At 36.9% G+C, this 18715-nt stretch overlaps 1 protein-coding gene across 1 annotated transcript in view; it reads right to left on the bottom strand.

The window, feature by feature from the left end:
* The window catches only part of ehbp1 (EH domain binding protein 1), a 508893-nt gene that overhangs the window by 217697 nt on the left and 272481 nt on the right, over nucleotides 1-18715 (bottom strand). The window contains 1 exon segment of the mRNA XM_051919668.1: nucleotides 15845-16026. Coding sequence (XP_051775628.1) covers nucleotides 15845-16026 — 182 coding nt within the window.

Below are 18715 nucleotides of genomic sequence, written 5' to 3'. Positions count from 1 at the left end.
GGAAAAAAGGAAAATAAATGTATAGGTGTAGTTGCTCTCTTTATCACCACAGAACAAGGTATAGCTTTTCAGCACATCTACAAATGACAATCTGTGTTTTACTACATGAATATTGAAATATGTGCTAAGGGGAAATCCTTTATAATAAAAATTAGAAGAATGGCATTTTATGCACATTTACAAAAAAAAAATTAAAAAAATTCTGTATTACCTTTGTCACTTTTCCAGAGAAGAAATATACTCAATTTACTCAATTCAGAATACTTCCTGAAATAGAAAACCTGCCTAAACTGAACAATGTCTTTTATACACTGTTATAGATGAGCCTGATAACATTTTCACCCCTGTTACCAGAAAGACCTTCCTTTACTTAAAAGGCAAGCAGGTAGAAGATAGCACTGAAAATTGCTCAAGGTTCTCAATCTCTTTCTTTAGGTTTTTTTGCATGCAGTGAGGATATATGATAAGAGGTTATGAATAACTGTTATCCTCACAAGTATGGAAAGCAGAATAAATCACAAGACCCAGTGGTTCAGAGTTATCTACTGAAAATAAGACAAATATTACAGGTATGGTGGTGTATTTTTCTTTTCTTAGCAATACACTATAAGAAACACTAAAAAAATAATAAAATGTTGTGATTATTGTCATGTTTATTTTAAAAAGAGGGGTTTGTTATAATACTGATTAAATTATAGAAATCTTTTTGCAGCATTTCATTCTGTACTAAGAAGGACCCCATATTTTAGCTGGAAAGTGAGGACTTCACAGCCATGATTAAGATTGGGATAAATATTCTGAACTAGCCAAACAGTAAACTATTTAAATAAAAAAAAAGAACATTACAGTTTTAGAGTCTACTGTTCGAAAAGTAGAAGTTTCCATCATCAAGGGCAATGTTGTGAAACATCACCTTACCAATTCAGTGCCAAATTTTGTGCAGGAGTATTTATTGTCTATAGACAAATTGTATACATTTCACTGGGGTTTCAGTGTAGGGTGTTTAAAGAATGATGCGATCATCATTGATTACCTAATTTATAATATTAAATTTACTGACTGACATTTTCTGTTTAGTAGTTTAAATTCAACAGTAAAAATGAAAACATTATTGTAAGCACGCCACATAAATTAGTGAGCACCAACATACAGGATGTATTAATTTATACAAACTGCTTTAGTAGCAACACACTTTTTTTAAATGTCAGGTTTGTCAAAAAATCACTTTGTAATGATTTAGTTAGATTTATATTTGCATCAGTATGCGGAAGAAACATTAACTGGTTAATAATACTTACTGAAGAATACAAAGTAAAAAATAATTCAAATTTTAAATGCCAGAAACTTCTGATGCTCTAATTTAAAACTTGTCAAATAAACCTTAAACCATCATTTTAGAATTCTGGTAAAACAGGTGTTGTTCCTTCTTTTCTCCAAGGTGCTTCACATAAGCGGCCTTTGTTTATTTTATTTATTATGCTTAATTATTTTTTAATGCTTGTACCTGTATATTAAGATTTGGCCAATTGATTAGACTGACCTTAAATGCAGTAATTACTTGTTGCTGTAGACTGCATCCCTTTCACTTGCATGACCCCCAAATATGTGTTGTGTGTACTTTCACCACATTTTTCAAATTTTAGTTGTTGTTCTAATGAACATTACTTTGGATTCAAAAACCCAAACAATGGTACACATTTAATTTCTACTGACTTTGTTTCCTGCAATGAAATATGCTGCTTCAGCAGCTCAGCTAACAATAGTGATATTCTGTTTCTATTAATACATTACACTTAATAATCATCAGGGAATTGTCTCATGATTCAAGCAATTATGAGCTTATCCACATGAATATTTCAGCAATTTAAATGCTTTGAGACACTAACTAAATTTTATTTTAGAATGAACACATGGATCAGCCTATTTCATTGTTGTTGTTGAGAAGCCACTGATACAAAAATAGCCACTTGGTTTGAGACATGCCTTGATGCTTACTTCTGCAACTAAGGCTGGCACTGCCTAAGCAGAGTTTCCTCTGGACAATTTGATTTTCTTCTCACCTCCCAAACACACTGAGGTTAAAGTATCAATAGGTTACTCTAAATTAGTCCAATATGAGTAAGTGTGAATGTACATTAGTACATTGCCCCGTGCAAAGCTGATTAAGCCATGGAACCAGTACACTGGATAAACTAGTTAAAAAATGATGGACAACTGGATGAACAACTGCAGCCATGTCCACTACATTAGATAAATGCAAAATTTAAATATTCAGTTAATAACGAAGAAGCATGGCAAAGATGGACAGTAGAGAATGAGTTAAATCCGAGTCAATTCAATTGATGTCATGAAAAAATAACATTTTGTTACAAAACCAATCATAAGAAACTTACAGCAAAAATTGCTCTTGTACCAAGAACCTCTGGTTGAAAGTCCATTGCATGTCACATTCATGTACACACACACACATGCGCACACACACAAAACCCTTTTAGGGACGGACACCAGTATCAATAGAAAACACATTGAGAAAGTGCACACTCTAGATTAGACATATTACTATGAGACACTTTTTTTTTTTTTTTTTTTTCCCCCAAACTCCTAGAGTTGTGCAATAACAGTGCCAACACCAAGAACAGCAGACTGATGTCATACAAAATTTAAATATCTTTATCAAAACACAATTATTTTAATCCTTCATTAAGTAGAATGTATTTGAGCTTCTTTAGATTCTACTTGTAATATAAGCACAGCTGGTTCCTTCCACAATCTTTGAAACATTACATAAGTGTTAACTTTAAAGCCAAGATGAAACTAAGGAGAACTGAATTAAAAATGTCCATGTGGTTGATATTCATCATTGACCCACAAGACAACACATTTCATCAGGGCCATGTATTCAAACCACCATAAAACAAATTGCCAATTTAGAAAATGCTGGAGTTAACCATTATATTTTTAACAATCATATTATACCATGTGGTTATCCAAGACACCTACAGACAATGAACAACAAAAATCATGATTCTATTCCCAAAACTGATTTGAATTGTATAACCCACCAGATGTCCTGCGGTGGGTTGGCACCCTGCCCAGGATTGGTTCCCTGCCTTGTGCCCTGTGTTGGCTGGGATTGGCTCCAGCAGACCCCCGTGACCCTGTGTTCGGATTCAGCGGGTTGGAAAATGGATGGATGGAACCCACCAGATCTAATTCGGTCAATTAAAATCAAGTAAACATAATACAAAATCTCTCCAGATCTTGTTACCTCAGGTATGTATAATATATTTAACATTCCAGGTTCATATTCAATGACCATATCAAAACTCCCTAGGTTTTAATTATAAGCAAAACAATGGAGACAGTAGTGCCAACAAATGTTATTTACAAATGTATGTTATATAAAAAAAAAAATCACTAGTAACTAAGAAGAGAGTTCAGATTTATTAAATACTAAAATGTTTATAAATTAAAATAGGAAGCAACCAAAATAAATGATACATATTTACATACATTTACACTTACAAGTATACTGCTTCACAAATTAATGGATTTTAAGAAAACATGATTTATTTAATCTATAAAGATTTTAACAGCAATTAATTCAAAGAAGTACACTTGACAAAGCAAAGTAGCAAATCAGAACTGAGGTCTCATTTATAAAACTGAGAAGATTTCAGAATGAAATTATGTGTGTGGCGAAAAAAAAAAAAAGGAAAATCCTTACACCGAAAAACAAAAACCAGATTATAAAACCTGGTGTATGCATAAATTAACCTTTATACTTCACAATCATCCTGTAAATCTTGTGAATACGTGAATGCGTCTTGAAACTGGCCTGGTTGCCACCCTGAAATAACTATATGTAGACTAAGCTAATCAACCTTGTATATATGCAGTCACAAATCAACCTTGTACATATGCAGTCACAATGCTCCAAACCTTCGCTGGTGTGTAGCGCAGTCTCCCACATGATGCATTCAGACAACACCACCTGCATTTGAGAAGTCCTATTGTGCAGTCAACAAACCTGCCATGTAAGAGCATTGTGTGGCACTGTAGCTCCTCTCCTTTGTGATCTGGTGGTCATGGAAAGGCATAAAGAGCCAGTGTCTAAGCAGGTAGCCACTATTAACTGGCACATGTAATACCATAACTGTTGTAATTAACAGTATAGGCCATATGAAAAACTCAGGGTTTAGCCTACTACCTTACCAACAAGCTAGCCATCACATACTGCACAATTAGTCAGTCGTCTTCCAAAGCTGCTTTGCTACAAAAAAAAAAAAAAAAAAAATCAGGCGTTGACCCAGGCCACTAGGCCATGATGTTTGTCAGTCTTATCTTTGCATCACAGATGACTTGTGCATTAATGGAATGAAACGGTTAACAAAAGCAACTTCATTTTTGCTAATTGCCCATAATGCAATGTAAGTCCAGTCACTGCCTGATAACCGGATCCACCATGATCTTCCAGTAGTGTAGCTGAAGACTTACACCTAGAAAATTGCCACTGCAGTAATCTTTCATTAAAGTGGCATAGTTGGAAGGATTACACCAGAAAATGAAAGAGTCAGTGGACCTTACCTTAGTAGTGGCAGGCTTAACTGAAGAGGTACAGGCTTTGCGAGTTCAGTTAGAAAACCAATGAACCCAGTTTGCAGAAACACGCAACCAGGACAAGGCAGTACAATGAGCGGGTCTTTGGGCTGTCCCAGATACTCAAAAATGATATTGAAAACTATCTTTTGATCTTTGAACATACTGGCCCAAACATCATTGGAACTATGGTGATTGGGCATACATACTGGTGCCATTAGTGACACGGTAGGCAAAACTGGCTTATTATGACCTAGATGAGCAGTCCGCTGGTGACTAAGAAAAAGCTAAAGGCCAAGATAATGGTCAGGTATGAAGTTACTGTGGACCATGATTTAATTCAGAGCAGCTGGCATGCTCCGAGGCAATCAAGCTATGGTTAAGCTCTGACACTGTCTCAAACCAAGAGCCAATACTACTGAAATGGTAGCTAAAATTATCACCTGTCACTACTTAGTAAATGCTCTCCCCGAGTGTCTCTCCCAGCAGGTCTGTTGGCAGACCTAGACCTAGAATGGTCAGAACAGCTTGATAATCATTGTAAACATTGGATGCGACATGACTAAAATCTGAGCCCATTCACTGCGAAGTGGAGATCACAACACAGGCAAAGGAAAAGTTCCCTGCGCCCCTCTGCCAGTTCAAGTGTGTGGAGGTGGCACACATCACCCCAAATGTTCCTCACACCTTGACGAGCTGATGGATTGCAGCTGGGTGTAAAAACGAAACAAACTGTGCATTTGCTAAATCCCTATCAATTCTTTATATGGGTATGGTGATAATCAATAGGCATAAGGAGACAGAATTTAAAAACTAATTTCTATTGTTGCTCACTGTTGTAATGCTTCTGCAACAATGGGGGAACGAAAAGTCTAGTCTAATCTGTATCTATGGTGAAGCTTGTTAGACTACGTGACAGAAAAGCAGCTTAGTGATCACCGTTTTGCAGACACAGCACTTCAAGAGCACTTTAGCAGCTAGAGACTTGTCAGGTGTCCATCTGCCTGGGGGCATGTTGGCTAGCTACTCACACAGAGCCAAGGAACACTGGACATAGGAGTTGTCTCTGATCCTGGGTCACTGGAATGAAGAAGAGAGAGGACTGCCTGTATGAGTGGACAAAGCCGCTGAAAAATGAGTGCAGGCTAAGTGCTGTGTCATGTAAACAGCAATATCTGAGCTGCTTTTTTTTTTTTTTGCTATCCTCTGTTCTACACCTTCAGACATTTTCGCATGTGTATTCTACACCTTCAGACATTTTAGCATGCGTATTCTACACCTTCAGACATTTTAGCATGCGTATAGATTTATCACTTTTGTGATCACTTTTGTAAAACCCTGCTATACCTGGCATGCTAAAAATGATCAACGTAGCTGTTATCTTCCTTAAAAGTGGACACTGTGCATTACTTGGATGGTTATATTGCATCCTTTGAATAAATTACCAAAAATACTGCAGACTTGAATCACGGGTAGGAATAATCATTATACTTCTTTTTCGTAGAATTGTGTCATTATATTAGGGTAGTCAAAATTGTAATCTGGCGATCAGACTGATGAGTTAAATACAGATGTACTTAAGACTTATTTTGGTTTTAGTGCCACTCAACAATAACTTATTCAGCACTTACATGATATGACACTGATTTGATCTTCTTACAGAAACATGAAATAAAAAATAAAAAGGCATAACTTTTAACTTTGCAAATTTTTCTCTATTGCAGCAGGACTATAAAACCCCCTACCCCCTTTCTTCCCACTCCCCTATACCTATGTCAGTATATATACAGTTAGATCCATAAATATTTGGACAGAGACAACTTTTTTCTAATTTTGGTTCTGCACATTACCACAATGAATTTTAAATGAAACAACTCAGATGCAGTTGAAGTGCAGACTTTCAGCTTTAATTAAGTGGGGTGAACGAAACGATTGCATAAAAATGTGAGGCAACTAACGCATTTTTTAACACAATCCCTTCATTTCAGGGGCTCAAAAGTAACTGGACAAATTAAATAACTGGAAATAAAATGTTCATTTCTAATATTTGGTTGAAAACCCTTTGCTGGCAATGACAGCCTGAAGTCTTGAACTCATGGACATCACCAGATGCTGTGTTTCCTCCTTTTTAATGCTCTGCCAAGCCTTTACTGCAGAGGCTTTCAGTTGCTGTTTGTTTGTGGGCCTTTCTGTCTGAAGTTTGGTCTTCAACAAGTGAAATGCATGCTCAATTGGGTTAAGATCAGGTGACTGACTTGGCCATTCAAGAATTTTCTACTTCTTTGCTTTAATAAACTCCTGGGTTTCTTTGGCTGTATGTTTTGGGTCAATGTCCATCTGTATCATGAAACGCCGCCTAATCAATTTGACTGCATTTAGCTGGATTTGAGCACACAGCATGTCTCTGAACACCTCAGAATTCATTCGGCTGCTTCTGTCCTGTGTCATATCATCAATAAACACTAGTGTCCCAGTGCCACTGGCAGCCATGCATGCCCAAGCCATCACACTGCCTCCACTGTGTTTTACAGATGATGTGGTATGCTTTGGATAATGAGCTGTTCCACGCCTTCTCCATACTTTTTTCTTGCCATCATTCTGGTAGAGGCTGATCTTGGTTTCATCTGTCCAAAGAATGTTTATTCCAGAACTGTGCTGGCTTTTTAGATGTTCTTTAGCAAAGTCCAATCTAGCCTTTCTATTCTTGAGGCTTATGAGTGGCTTGCACCTTGTTGTGAAGGGGTTTCTCTTCACCATGGAAATGATTCTGCAATCATCCACCACTGTGGTCTTCCGTGGACGTCCAGGTCTTTTTGCGTTGCTGAGTTCACCAGTGCTTGCTTTCTTCCTCAGGATGTACCAAACTGTAGATTTTGCCACTCGTAATATCGTAGCAATTTCGCAGATGGGTTTTTTCTGTTTTCGCAGCTTAAGGATGGCTTCTTTCACCTGCATGGAGAGCTTCTTTGACTGCATGTTGTCTGTTCACAGCAAAATCTTCCACATGCAAGCACCACACCTCAAATCAACTCCAGGCCTTTTATCTGCTTAATTGATAATGACATAACAACGGACTTGCCCACACCTGCCTATGAAATAGCCTTTGAGTCAATTGTCCAATTACTTTTGAGCCCCTGAAATGAAGGGATTGTGTTAAAAAAATGCTTTAGTTGCCTCACATTTTTATGCAATCATTTTGTTCACCCCACTGAATTAATGCTGAAAGTCTGCACTTCAACTGCATCAGAGTTGTTTCATTTAAAATTCATTGTGGTAATGTACTGAACCAAAATTAGAAAAAAGTTGTCTCTGTCCAGATATTTATGGACCTAACTGTAGATCAAGAAAAGGAACACCAGTGTTACAGATTGACATGTGGTGTACCATTGTGAACCGCATAATGTGAAATGTTAAAAGTTTAAATGAAAATTTTATTTCACAAAATTTTTAAAGGTAGTATATAAATATGGTACTGGATGTGTATGTAACTCTTTATCTTTATGTACACACTTATTTTTATTATTGCTTCATTAATAAAAAAAAAATATATATATCACACACAACATGAAAATGCTTTCCAGACTGCCACAATGCAAAAACATGATGCCTGTTTAGTTGTGTTTAAAGATTGGTGCTTTGGATAAATAAAACCAAAGACGATCAAAAGGCATAAAGGCAAGTTATTTTCAAACATAATGAGTTAATGGTAAGAATTTTGGTTTGTTAAGTTTGATTTGATTATATAGGATTGTTATTTGCTTTTAATTAAAATCAATAAAAAAAGAATTAATGGTAAGGCACAGAGTAACTTTGACCATATCAAGTTAACAGTGAGAAGCTTACTTGATCTTAAAAAAAAAAAAAAAAAAAAAAAAAGATAACACATTATGAAAACAAAGCCTACATTTTATATTTTATTATTGTAATCAAGTTCAAGATGAAAGCAAAGATAAGAGTTTTAAGGGAACAATACATATTATAGGGTAGAACTGTCAATATAATTATATCCTAAATAGACTGGGTCAAGAAAGTAAAGAACAAGTGAAAGTCAGATAAGTCAGTGTGCTTACATAAAATTAAATTTTCTGGCCCAGCAGTATCCTAAAGCATTGGCACCAGTGTAAATTAAATTAAGTTATTGGGTCAGAACCCTATGACACAGGGTGATCCTGTAAAAAAAAAAAAAAAAAAAAGACGCTTGTGCTAATCGCTGGAGATTTTAACCATGTGACGCTGGACAAAACATTACCTGCCTTCTCCCAGTATGTGGACTGTAACACCTGGGGAAATAAGACTATAGACATACTGTATGCAAATGTTAAAGACACATACAGCGCCACCCCGCTGCCTGCGCTTGGGAAAGCAGATCATAACCTGGTTCTGCTTCAGCCTCACTACAAACCAAGAGTGAGGGAGCTACCTTCAACCACACGCTCATTCAGGAAGTGGTCCCCTGAGGCATAGCAGGCTCTGAGAGACTGCTTTGGAACTACGGACTGGGATATCCTGCAGGGATCACATAGTGAGAACACTGAGGAGGTTGATACCTTTGGGATACCAGTCCCAAAGGTATCACGTCCTAGTGAGCTGAACGACTTCCGGCCTGTCGCTCTGACGTCACATGTGATGAAGACCATCGAGCGGCTGGTGCTTCACCACCTGAGGCCACAGGTATGCCACGCCCTCGACCCTCTGCAGTTCGCATACCAGGAGAAGGTGGGAGCAGAGGATACCATCATCTATATGCTACACCGATCACTCTCCCACTTGGACAGAGGTAGTGGTGCTGTAAGAATTATGTTTCTAGACTTCTCTAGCGCCTTCAACACCATCCAACCTCTGCTCCTTAGGGACAAGCTGACAGAGATGGGAGTAGATTCATACCTAGTGGCATGGATCGTGGACTATCTTACAAACAGACCTCAGTATGTGCGTCTCGGGAACTGCACGTCTGACATTGTGGTCAGCAACACAGGATCGCCGCAGGGGACTGTACTTTCTCCGGTCCTGTTCAGCCTATATACATCAGACTTCCAATACAACTCTGAGTCCTGCCACATGCAAAAGTTCGCTGACGACACTGCTATCGTGGGCTGCATCATTCAAGAGTGGGCAGGAGGAGGAGTATAGGAACCTCATCAAGGACTTTGTTAAATGGTGCGACTCAGACCACCTACACCTGAACACCAGCAAAACCAAGGAGCTGGTGGTGGATTTTAGGAGGCCCAGGCCCCTCCTGGACCCCGTGATCATCAGAGGTGACTGTGTGCAGAGGGTACAGACCTATAAATACCTGGGAGTGCAGCTGGATGATAAATTGGACTGGACTGCCAATACTGATTCTCTGTGCAAGAGAGGACAGAGCCGGCTATACTTCCTTAGAAGACTAGCGTCCTTCAACATATGCAATAAGATGCTGCAGATGTTCTATCAGACGGTTGTGGCGCGCGCCCTCTTCTACGCGGTGGTGTGCTGGGGAGGCAGCATTAAGAAGAAGGACGCCTCACGCCTGGACAAACTGGTGAGGAAAGCAGGCTCTATTGTAGGCATGGAGCTGGACAGTTTGACATCCATGGCAGAGCGACGGGCGCACAGCAGGCTCCTATCAATTATGGAGAATCCACTGCATCCACTAAACAGTGTCATCTCCAGACAGAGGAGCAGCTTCAGTGACAGACTGCTGTCATTGTCCTGCTCCACTGACAGACTGAGGAGATCGTTCCTCCCCCAAACTATGTGACTCTTCAATTCCACCCGGGGGGGGGATGGGGGGGGGGTGGGGGGGTGTTGGGGGTTGGGGTAAACATTAACATTATTCAAAGTTATTGTCTGCATTTACCTGCATTTTTATTACTCTTTAATATTGTTTTTTGTATCAGTATGCTGCTGCTGGAGTATGTGAATTTCCACATAGGATTAATAAAGTATCTATCTATCTACCTATCTATCTATTTCAGGTTTAACACTAGAATCCCTGAAGCTTACGATTTTTTTCGTTGTCCCTGACCTCCTTAAATTTTCCTAACATATGGCAAGAAACTCATAGCTCTTAATCACTGTGCTAATAGCCCACTTTTGTTTTGAAAATGTGCGGTTCAGCAGAACGTAGCCTGCTACACCACCCACCCACCCCCATTCAGTCAGATGAAGGCACCGTTCTTCTGCAATCCTCACAGCTGAAGTCTGTGTTGAAGTGTTTATCTGGCAATGCAATTGTAAGGAATTATATAGGTAATGAAATGCCATGATTGGAAATACATAGTTTTTATGTGTGTTCCGTGTCTACAACGATCTGTGTTAATAAGGAATGACAGAGGAAATGCTAGGCAAGAAATGCTGAACACACGGCTAAAACAGAAAATGTTTTCATATGTTATAGTAATAACGACATAATTGTGACGAGAAGTATAGGATGTGGAAAGCTAAATATCCAAGAAACACTTTCACAAAAGGTGTAACTAAACAAGTATGCTTTTATTTAAGAATAAAACCAAAGAAAAAGAAACTGCTCGACTGACATGTTGCTGAAGCCCAACTATCAGTCGGTACAAAATAAAAGACATTTGCATACGCATGTGTTTGTGCATTTCATTTTCAACCAGTTGTCACAGTGGTAATGTTGCTCCATCACAGATCTGCACAGATGGCACAGTGGATAAGCTTCCGTTTAGCAATGGTAAGGTAATAGGTTCAAATCCCACATCTTCTCTGTATTTAATGCTTTAAGTAGTGAACTGCTATTATTATTGTTATTATCATCAAATAACATATAAACACACATTTGATGTGAGTCTGTAACTGCCTGTGTAAATTTATGGTACTTTTCTTCGCACACGGACATTCATGTCAACATGTCATTTGAATGATTTTTTTTTTTTTAATTCAGTTTTATTCTTGGATTCTTAAATAAATAAATCATTCAAATGATATGTTGATGTGAATGTCCGTGTGCAAGGAAAAGTAATATCCACCATAGACACTGCTCAACAAGACACCAAGTACAAATGATTGAGCTGTGTTTGTGTGTCTGCCTTTAATCCTTTAGCACTAACTTTTACAAGTACCATAAATTTAAACAGGCTGTTACAGACTCAAATTAAATGTATGTTTTTATTAGATAATAGTAACAATAATAGCAGCTCACTACTCAAACCGGTAAATGCGAAGAGGACCGAGGATTGAACCCGCAACCTCTTGGTTATGAGGCAGTAGTCTTTACCTCTGCACCAACCAAGCCAGCTATTGCCAGTGACCTGTAAAATGAACAATTTTTTTCTCTTTGGTTATATTCTTGAATAAAAGCGCACTTGTTTTGTTATACCTTTTGTGAATGTGTTTACTTGATATTTGGACTTCAGTCTTTACACATTACTTCACGTCAACATTTTGTCAATTACTACTATAACATAAAAAAACTTGTTTTAGTTATGTGTTTAACATTTCTTGCCATCCTACATTTACACAGATCATTGTACACACGGAACACACATGAAATATATATATTCCAAATAACAATATATTATTTACACAATATAATTCCAGACACCTTACTCTCAGATAAACAGACTTCAGTTCTGTATTTGCATCTGACTTGACTTCAGCTGCATTGATGGGGGGATGAGTGAGCAAGCTGCCTACTGCCAGTGCTGATTGACACATTTGCAAAACAAAGACACTGATGAGGAGGTGTGAGGGAAGTTAAGGTGGCCCAGCATTACAAATATTTTTGTAGGCTTCAGGGATTCTAGTGTTAAGCCAACTATATTTAAAATGTCTTCTCAGTTGCATGCACAAAAAGAAATCTACAAACAGAATTTAAAAGCTATCACTTCAAGGAAAAAGGCAAAAATATCCACTACATATAAAATTTATTTTCAAGTAATTATTTGATAATTATGTCTTATGCTCATGTAGCTGATATGGTACTAATGATTTGCTATTAACATTACATTGTAATAACGTCACTCTTAAAAAGGCCATATGGCAAAACTGAATTCCTCAAGTAAAAAACGTGAACCTTCACAGCTTCTAAACTTCCATACCTTGCCAATATCGGTTTAAACTACTTCCTGTTAACCAGTACTCTCCTGACCTCTCTGACAGATGAGAAACAGACTTCAGGGGGCAGATGAGACAAAGATGAACCTGTACCAGAGTGATGGCAAGAGCAAAGTATGGAGATGAATGGGGACTGCCCAAGATCCAAAGCATACAACCTCATCTGTTAAAAAGGGTGGTGGGGTTGTTATGGCTTGGGCATGTATGGCTGCCACAGGTAAGGGCACACTTCTCTTCATTGATGATAGAATTGCTGACAGCATTCACACAATGAATTCTGATGTGTACTTAAATTTATCTTAACTGCTCAAGTTCTTTAAATGCCTCCAAACTCATTGGACAACACTTCATCCAAACATACTGTTAAGGCAAAGTTTTTAAACAAAATTGAAAATTCCTGAATGGCCAACCTAGTCACTTGATTAAAATCCAATTGAGCAGGCCTGCCATATGCTGAAGAGGAAACTTAAGGGGGGCGAGCTCCTGAAACAAGCAAGAGGTGAAGATAGCTGCATTAGAGGCTTGGCAGAGCATCACCACAGAAGAGTATCAGCACCTGGTGATGAATATGAATCACAGACTTCAAGCAGTCATTGCATGCAAGGGATATGCAACAACGTATTTAATATGAGCTGAATAATATACCTAACATTGTTATGTCCCAAACTTTCTGGTGCCCTAAAATGGGAGGACTTTTAGAAAAAATGTTGTAATTTCTACATGAGACCAAAATGTATGCAATCACCTTAAATAAGAGCCTGCAATGCGCACTTTAATCACTTCTGAATTGTTTGATTTGTAATTTTGCACTCTGGGGCAAAGAGCTAAATCAAGGGAAAATGTGATTTTGCCCCAAATATTATGGAGAGCACTGTAGCTACCCTTGTCTCATTCGACACAAACACATTCTACCATATTAATTGGGTCCTTCTCTCACAGACAATGTGCAATGGTATATAGTGAATAGTTCATGAAAATGATCAAGGCTCTATTTCTACCCATTAAACAGTTATATTACATAATCTGAACAGCTCTCATTTGGGTACCTTACTGTCCTTCAGCAAGACTGAAATCAATCAATGCAGTACATGCATATAATTTAATTACAAACAGTCTTCTGCTTTTACGATCTGGACTTAGAATACCGGACTTGAAGTAGAATAGTCATTCCTAGCCTTTGTTGCAGCCACGGAGCTACACTGGGACATCCATGGATGTCAACTGCCCATGATAGATCAGTCTTGCTAAATGAGATCTAAAAACTGCATCTCATAATATTTTTCCAAACTCAAGTAACACAACCTAAAATACACTGTATATCAATGTGCTTGCTGGCCTTTTATTGAGTTTGAAAGCAATATTAATCACAAAATTAAAATTGTAAAGAAATGATATTCATGTTTGCTCAGTTTTTGTCTTCTCCCAACAAGGACAAGAAGTCTTATCCTGAATTCTTAACTCTCAAAGGCTCATGGAGAGATTTTACTCAGGTGCACATGGACAGACAAGGATGAGCTTGCTTTTCTTTTGTTTGTTCTGATGCTTGTTCTCTGGTTTTAGTCATACCGTGTAATAAACAGCAGTTAATGCAGTTATAGTCTTTGATATTTCTCACAGTGATGTTATTTAGCTAGCATAAAAGTCTGCTGAGAGTTGGTAATCAGTCAACACTTCAGTGAAATGAACTTTAAAAATGCTGAATTACAGATATCAGTCTCTCTCTGATCGAGGCAACTTAAATTCTACCTTCTGAAACAAGTAAAGCTATCATTCTTCTATTGGTCCTCTCTCTCCATGTCTTTACATTCCCATTAGGCTATGAATAACAAATAACACTATAAATGTTTCTTATTTAATGTTTGTCAGTGCCACGCTTATCTTTTTTCACTCCATTCAAACATAGGTCATGGTCAGAGATACTGTATATATGAAGTTCTTCAGCAGGCTAGATATGAGGATGTCTCTATCTTACTTAGAGTTATATCAATGCGCATACATCATTCATTTAATTTGGAGCTGACCCTCATACTAAATCACCATCCTAGCTTCCTTTTAAGGTAATCTGGTGCCCCTAACCCACCCCCAACCCAACCCCCCATTCACTCTCTTTCTCTTTTCTTTCACCTCTCCGTCACATATAACCATGGTCAACTTATTTGCTATGTTTTTGAGACATTACAATAAGCCGAAAGGCACTTGGGACGCTGTTCAGACTAGCACACTTTTGTTGACTCAAAGCCTAGGATGATACAACTGCTGCAGTCCAAGATGGCACATGTCTCTCAGTTGAAATTTCCTGAATCTGTCTCTTCTGATCTCAGAAGTCCCAGTTACTGGTGACTGTGACATAGAGATCTCAGTATTTTCACTGCCCATCTCTTGTGGATATCTTAGCAATTTCTTTAATTATATAACCTTCTTTTCTCTCTATTTACCTTTCCTAACATTAATGGAAGGGAAGGAGAGAGGCTATTGTTTTATTCTTTTGTTTAGAAACAGTTGTAGTGGTAGTAATAAGATGCATTAAAATGATTTTGCACAAACTGCATTAAAGTGATATCACATTACAGCAACTGAAACACACATTCCCTTGTCATTCCACTAATCTTGCTAGAATTCAAAATACAATTTTAAAGATTTAATTGACATCTTCCAACCAATATCATTTACAATAACTAGTAAACATGAATAAATGGTCCCACAAGGCTCTGAATTGGCCTGACAATGTGTAATGATCTGAAATCAAAAAGTTGAAAGACTTTTTTGATAGTTCACGTTTTATGTGGTAAAGAGCACGATGACCCTCATTCATTCTTAAACACTGCACAAGAATGAAAAGTGACAGAAATCTAAAAAATGTCGTTATTGGTTGATTGCAAAAAAAAACCTCATAATATACCTTATGCTCTGCTTATTAAATAGTTAATACAGCAATAGTTTAAGGTTGAAAAGATGACATTTACTAGAACACATGGCATAGTGTAACAAGTCACTTTCACCCAAAAGAAACAATACAGAGGCATTTCAGGAATGCATGGTATGTTAATAGGAACTTTCAGCCTCTGTCATCTAATGCAATGAGAAGCCTATTTTGTACTTAAAATACACTCTGACTAGAAGCACTTGGGATGCCCGATCTAATTAAAAGAAACTTACAATGGGGGAACTCAACAGGGAATACACTTACGTTGCCTTTCCTTCTCTGAGGAAAATACATGACAAAGAGAACTGCAGTGTAGCAGCCACCACTTTTTTAGATAATGGCTTGAATTTCAACTTCACGTCTGTCTGAGTAGGCATAGGGCTGGCATATTGTTTCATGTTGATGCTGCTTGTGGCAAGAGCTTTACGCCGACCAGATGGAGACTCCTGTAGAAAAACAGGGTGGGTGGGAGGAAGAGAAATAAAATAAATTGATATGGTAATTTTTTAAGAACTTAAACTTTACATTACTAAAAAGTCAGTCTATACTGTATCTCAGCACTGATGTATATGACTTAAATTCCACAACAATCCCCCCCCCCCCCAAAAAAAAACAAATACAAAATAGAAAGCACAATATAAACAAACACTCATACTATATAATTATTATCATTCAGAGTCTGAGCTTCCGAGTTCTTTTGGATTTCTACATGAGAACTTGAAGTTAGGAGTTAAGGTATTTGAGTCAATATATGTATTCCTTAATGAACCATAAACAAAAAAAGTAGTACAATCTATTGAGATATTCCTCAAATATTGCTGTAAATATTTCAATTTATTTTTCAATAAATCAAGATTATAAAAATATAACACTGCTACATTAAAAAGTGTTCTACATTAATGGTCTGCACAGACAAATATGTTAAAACAAATCTAGACACATGAGATCACTTTACAGAAAGATGAAACATTACGTAATTAAAAGGCTCCTTTTCAAATGGAGATCAAACTGATCTGAAACTACTTGAATGAAGATTTCTTCAGAGTGATGTAGTTAACTTGGTTAAACAGGGACATGCCATATCCCTCATTAAAACTGAAGAAAATACCTCCTTCTCTCACAATGCTAGACTCCAATTTTCACTTATGATCTCTTTTCAAAAACAATTCATGAGTCTCTCCATTCAATTACACATATACTTTTCTCTCAAAGCAGCTGATACCTAAATAATTTTAATTACTAGCACAAATTCATCACAATTTTGCACTAGTCTTCCCAGTAGTGACATTCAGGCTCATCTAAATGGTGATGTAATAAGTGTGCAACAAAGATTCTTTGTTTTTTCTTTTTTGTCTTTAATAATATATATACTGTAAACTGACAAATTTTTACTGAAATAGTAAAAATGGCAACTATTATCTAAAAATGTTATTTGTTCCTTATTCTATGAAAAATAAACTACGTCTGTCTATAATTGTTAAAAAAGCTGCTACATTCAAGTAAAATGTATTATTTACAAAATCATTAGGAACTTTAAAGAGTAATTCGTAAAACCAATTTAACAATGTTACTAAATGCACATTTGATTTTTTTTCATTCATTTACTACACTACTATAAATCAGAGAACAATGTAATCTTGTTATATCATTTTGTTCCCAATGAATTATACAGTATTACTCAGTGAAGACTTATGAAGACAATGAAGACATATATTTGCTATGTACATATGTCAACAGCATTGACTTGTCTTAGAGTAACTTGATCCAAAGCAAATTATTTCATAGAGTAAAATTGTAGTGGGGCTACATTAACTTTGTCAGTCATGTTTGTTTTTTTATTGTTTGCAGCTGTTGTGTGCCTGACCTTTTTTTGCATATCAATTGTATATATACCTGAAAAAGAGATTCCTTGCAGCTTCAGCAAGTACATCACCAAGCACTCCACTTGGCCCTTCAGAAGGCTGGATTTCCTCTTTAGTTCCAGGGTTGGGTACATTATAAACTAAGACCATGAATTATCAAAAGAGGGTGATGGAGAAAGAAAAAATGAAACATAAGACGACTGTGATCTAGCACATCAAGCTCTGCTATTTTTTCGATCAAAGGCTTCTATAGATTGTCACCGCTTATCTGGTTACACATGGTAGTAAGGCAGACTTTTTCATTATCCATTTTCCAGGGCTGTTGAACTGCTAAACCAGAGTCATTGGTGAGAATGTGTCGATTCATAATTTGAAACAGCACTGTTTGGAATCGAGTTTTTTTATTATTTTTATTATTAGGAACTTGGTCATGTTTCATCAATTTCTCATTCCTACAGTTTCCATGCTTTCAGTGGACCTCTATTTGTATATTAATGTTTGTCATTTTTGTATATTAGACATGTTTTTGAGTTAAGGGAGATCGGGACCGTGACTTTTTTTTCTGTATGTATTTTTGTATTGGGTTCAGGAAATACAGAGATTCTATATGTTATATTTTATTCTTTTTCCAATACATTTTTTTTATATACACATACAGAATTTTTTATCTGTGCCCAACTTATTTGTTTTTACTGTTGACTTGGGGGCTTGAGTGAAAGGCAGGTAAGGAATGAGGGAGTAAGTACAGTTTGATGTAGCAGAGTCCAGACTTCACTCCAGCACGGCCGGAGTGTATAACTTGCCGCCTTCCAAGTGAGTGTGGTTGTTACAACATGCTCCTCAGATATATCCATCTAAACTCACTATATTCTAACAACTTAAGTCATCGATGAATTAATTAATCAAATTAATCAGTCACCTCAACATTACCATTTTAAAAAACTTTCACTGCACTGGCCACTGTCTTTTTGAAAAGAGTGAACAATTTTAAATCATTATATTTAGTAGTTTTAAGTTATCACAGTCATTTATAAGAGGAAAACAAAACTGTATACTTAAGATTAAGGGAAAAAAATTGTACACCAATTTAATAATTAAAAAAAAAACACAGAAGGGATCTATGATGAAAATAAAAACATATATTCAATCAAGCTAAGGAATAATATTAATCTTATTGATGGTCTGGTTGTAATGAAAATCTTTAATTCTCTTAGAAGCAGAACTTTGGATATAAAATCCCCTAGCAAATAAGACAGAAATGTTATGCTTCTAT

This window comes from Erpetoichthys calabaricus, chromosome 15 (assembly GCF_900747795.2).
Source record: "Erpetoichthys calabaricus chromosome 15, fErpCal1.3, whole genome shotgun sequence".
NCBI classification, from domain to species: domain Eukaryota; kingdom Metazoa; phylum Chordata; class Cladistia; order Polypteriformes; family Polypteridae; genus Erpetoichthys; species Erpetoichthys calabaricus.
This window is presented reverse-complemented; position numbering and strand designations above follow the sequence as displayed.